Source organism: Larimichthys crocea, chromosome XIII, assembly GCF_000972845.2.
Source record: "Larimichthys crocea isolate SSNF chromosome XIII, L_crocea_2.0, whole genome shotgun sequence".
In the NCBI taxonomy this organism is placed as follows: Eukaryota; Metazoa; Chordata; class Actinopteri; family Sciaenidae; genus Larimichthys; species Larimichthys crocea.
In genome coordinates this window covers 20,327,720-20,331,754 of record NC_040023.1, presented here as the reverse complement: position 1 = coordinate 20,331,754, position 4,035 = coordinate 20,327,720, and the positions used below count along the sequence as shown (strand labels likewise).

The 4,035-nt window shown below is 35.3% G+C and overlaps 2 protein-coding genes across 9 annotated transcripts in view; both read right to left on the bottom strand.

Annotated features, from left to right (window-relative positions):
* zfat (zinc finger and AT hook domain containing) overlaps positions 1-633 on the bottom strand; it is a 10,837-nt gene extending 10,204 nt beyond the window's left edge. For 2 of the 3 annotated variants that reach the window (XM_019275882.2, XM_027287286.1), the window contains exon 1: positions 432-632. In XM_019275882.2, the coding sequence (XP_019131427.2) occupies positions 432-450 (19 nt within the window). In that variant the 5' untranslated portion in view covers positions 451-632. Of the gene's footprint in view, positions 1-431 lie in introns of all 3 variants that reach the window. The other variant, XM_027287287.1, reaches the window with a different exon arrangement.
* A 711-nt stretch (positions 634-1,344) lies between these two features.
* The window catches only part of LOC104920206 (protein tyrosine phosphatase type IVA 3), a 9,569-nt gene continuing 6,878 nt past the window's right edge, over positions 1,345-4,035 (bottom strand). For all 6 annotated transcript variants that reach the window (XM_010732385.3, XM_010732384.3, XM_010732382.3 and 3 more), the window contains one exon: positions 1,345-3,435. In XM_010732385.3, coding sequence (XP_010730687.1) covers positions 3,318-3,435 — 118 coding nt within the window. In that variant the 3' untranslated portion in view covers positions 1,345-3,317. The remainder of the gene's footprint in view (positions 3,436-4,035) is intronic.

The window sequence follows — 4,035 nt, the reverse complement described above, 5'->3', positions numbered from 1 at the left end:
ATACTTCTTCTCATCTTGGGTTTAATCGTTTTTCAGATTGATGAACAGATTGATATCTTTTTGTAAAGACTGAACATCATCGTGATTATGTAAAGAAGCGATGTAAATATGAGCTGGCGTTAATTTGGACTGCTCGTTTCAGTCATTCCCTTTTAAAAGTGTCCGATAATCTGTCTCTGTCCACACGATTAGCAGCTGTCTCTGAGTTACAGAGTAACTTTGTGTCTTCAAGTCAAAGCCTACAAACAGCTGTCCACTCCGGAGACTCCTCGTAACTTTAGATTAGACTGTGAGTCTGCACAAAGAGTCTACAGCCTGGATAAAAAAACAAAACAGTGAAACGCAGGACGCGTTTGTTTATTTTGATTTGTCCCAAACTAACATGAAGACCCGACAAACATATTCGAGTTGAAGCTAGCCGAGTGTCTCACCTGCTTTCAGTCCGTCCATGTCTCCAGCGTCTCAACAACAAAACAATACCAATTTATCGATGACTTCGAGGCATCATACGACCAAATATGATCAATGAATTTGGATTTAGAGTCTGATTTTACATCACGTACGTAGAAATTTCTGTCGAATCTGCCATACAAGTCCTTAGAGGCAGCGGAAGTGGACAGGGCCTGTAGCCTGCACAGCAGCGCCCTCTGTGGCCGGAGGACTGTACTGCGGGCTGAGAGGGGAACTACACTTTCACTAACATCTTGAATACTGCTGCTCAATTATGAATGTAAACGTTCTGATACCACACAGAAAACTGTTTTTTGGTTTCTAAATAAACATGAATTTGACTGGTAGATAATATATAGAACTCTTCAAAATGATCATTGTACAAACAAATGTGAGACAGCTTAAATTTGACCAGCTCTTATCAACAATAACATGAGATTTTTCTTTTTTTTTTTACAACTTACTGCTGCTAAGACTTACACAGTTTTGTTCACTAATTTGATTGAGTCATTATATTGCAGTGTGGGAATAGAAAGAAGCCTCTAGATGTTGACCTGAATAGGCTGAATTATCCTGGTGGTTAGTACCATCATCAAGCGCTCACAAACTCATAGTTAGATAGCCAGCACAAGTGAAATGTTGTGAGTGAAACTCAGGGCTTCATTTGCAATAAATTCATATGTAAATGAATTAGTTGATGATATTTCTATGTACATAAACTTGAAATAAATTGGGGTTATGTGGGAACTTGTGCTTTATGTAGTCATATCATATGAGTAACCAAAAGTTGCTCTCTAGTTGGAGGTTTTGATCACAGTAAGCTGTTAATTATCAAGCTCACAGGCTTATTAGGAGTGACAATTGTGTTTTTTTAATAAAGAGGTGCCCTGATCATTCATTTTTCCCTTTTTCGTTTAATGGCATATTTATTCTCAGTAACAGTGTTTAGTCCGTTTCTCGGTTTTGCCTACAATATACGGTAAATTGGTAATTTCCAGGTGAGTTGATCTTAATAAGGCTGTAAAATTGACAGAGGAAATGATGAATAACTGTTAAAATATAGGGGCAATGACAAAACCTTTATTAAACAATGCAAGAATTTACAAACATACAGACATTTACAGCATTTGTTTTTTTACATTAAAAAAAGTGTCACCTCAGATCAGTCCTAATGATTAAAAAGAGCCAAAGACTACCAAACACACACACACACACATATTCAAACACACACATACACACGCACACACTTTATATGAACAAGTAAACTGTAGCCAATTTGTAGGTAAAGATTGTAGATCCCCTTTCCTTTCTACATCACTACAGCGTCTTTACTTCAGTTTTACACGCTCTGCTCTCATGTCTTTCTCCAGGACATCATGTTTTTCATAACATAGATGATGAGACATAAGCAACCTACTAATTCATGAAAAGTGCATGTTCTACCAGCAAAAATATAGAAATATATATTCTGAATGAAAAAGTGTCAGAAGCAGTTAATTATATGCATCATTCAGGAACAATCTCTACCGCCCAAGAATATATGTATGCTCTAACTCGTCTAAAAGATGTGATGAAGCACAGCAGTATTTGTGCTCGTTTCTCAATTTATTCTTATTTCAGGCCGAAATTAGCCTTGGATTAAAAGAGATTATGTCATAATCTCTGACACAGGGACATAAAAATATTTATTTCTAACACCTGTAATAATTTAATCTCATTTGCGCATGTTTGCAGTCAGTGAATGGGAGGAGTGGTTCACTTTAACCTTGAGGAGAATACAAGTGATACATAGAGATAGTCTACCTCATTTGATATTATTTACATCCAGTTTACTTTTCGTTATTTTAGAGTGTGTATAATGTGTTATCACTGTAGAATTATTAACATTTCCTTTTTTATAATACATTTATTACTTTAAACTCCTGTGGGTGTAAACAGAGCATAATATGTTGTAATGCACACATTGATATGTAAACACTTGAGCACAATGAAGTAGTATTATAACAGTGACTCTGACAAAATCAAATGAAGGCATTAGTTTACCAAAGTGCTTCATCTCGCATTTTAGAAGCGGATTTTCATGTTTATTGTAGATGAATGGCAGAAAATATTGGGATGAAAATCAAAATGAAAAAAAATGAGCAGACTCCAACAGGAATAATGTGGGGGGAAATATTAACATATTATTATTATATTATTAACATATTGACACTAATTTACAGTAAAAACATTGAGCTATCCCTGTGTGTTATTCTACCAAAATAGTTTCAAAAGTGTCTTTTCAAAAGTGTTTTCATGTCAAAAAACAACCTTAAAGATACACTCACAGAAATACTGCATGTAATTTTATACCAATAATCTGGTAACATTTAATTATATTGAACATCTGTACAAAATAATGAAAATTCAATTGTATTTTTTACAAAATACCTGGTATGTTTGGCCAGTAGATCAAGTATATATCATGGAAAATCAGTCTTACACTAAATTTGTCCAGGTACTATGGATTTATCTTGTTGAAAATTTCAGTGTGAGCCTCCCATCTCTGACCTAACATGATTTTCTCTCCCTCACTTATCTTACTCATCATCAGCCATCTTTCTGAACTGTAAACTATATTATGAAGCAATCATGTCCTTGAATCCTTGAAATGTTTAAAAGACGAGACATTATTACAAACCAGTGAACAAAGATGGACTCTGATACTTTTGCTGTAAAAACATTTTAAAAATCTCAGGGTACACTTGGGCTAATGAAGCCCTGATATTTTCAAGGCTTTTATGGTTGGATTCCTGAGTGCATTTGTTGAGGGGTACAAGATGTCTGAGTGTGTATGGGAGTGCGTGGGTGTGTGTGTGTGTGTGGGTTTACATGGTGCAACACTTGTTCTTTTGTGCGTGAGAGTCTTTGAAGCGGAGTCTCTGCTTGGATCGATATTTCTCCAGATAGGTGAGCTGTTTACTGTTGATGGCTCCACGACGCTTCCTGCAACACACACAAAGACAAAGAAATATATCATAGAAGTCTTATTTCTTCTAATTCTATATACTGTACATTGGCTGCACAGAAGATTATATTTTATTTAATCCATATCGGGATTCATTGGACTAATTACATGACATGAGGAAATCCATAATGACAAGATTCATCTTGTGGATATACTGCAATGAAAGGGATCCACTGAACATTTTGTTCATTTAGTGCTCTGAGTATCAGGTGTTTGTTATTGTCTGCCACATGGTATTCCTGATATCACCACCAGATGACACCAAAGAAGGAACATTTTAATTTCTACAAAGAGTGGCTTTAAGTAGTAACCAGAAGATAGTTAGTTGTCATCTACAAGCTCTACTGTGTTTATTATTTCTGTGTATGAATCTTTAATACAATCTAGGCAAACAAAATGCATGTGCACACCTGTGCGTAAAGGTGCACGCTGAAACCAATTTTACTATTTTTATACTTATTAGACAAAATTTCTTATACAGTTTAATTAAAATAACACATTGTGGTCCAGCTGTTCCAGCTGTTATGTCTGTGTATAAGAGTAACATTGTAATATACTATGCAGACACTTAACCCTCT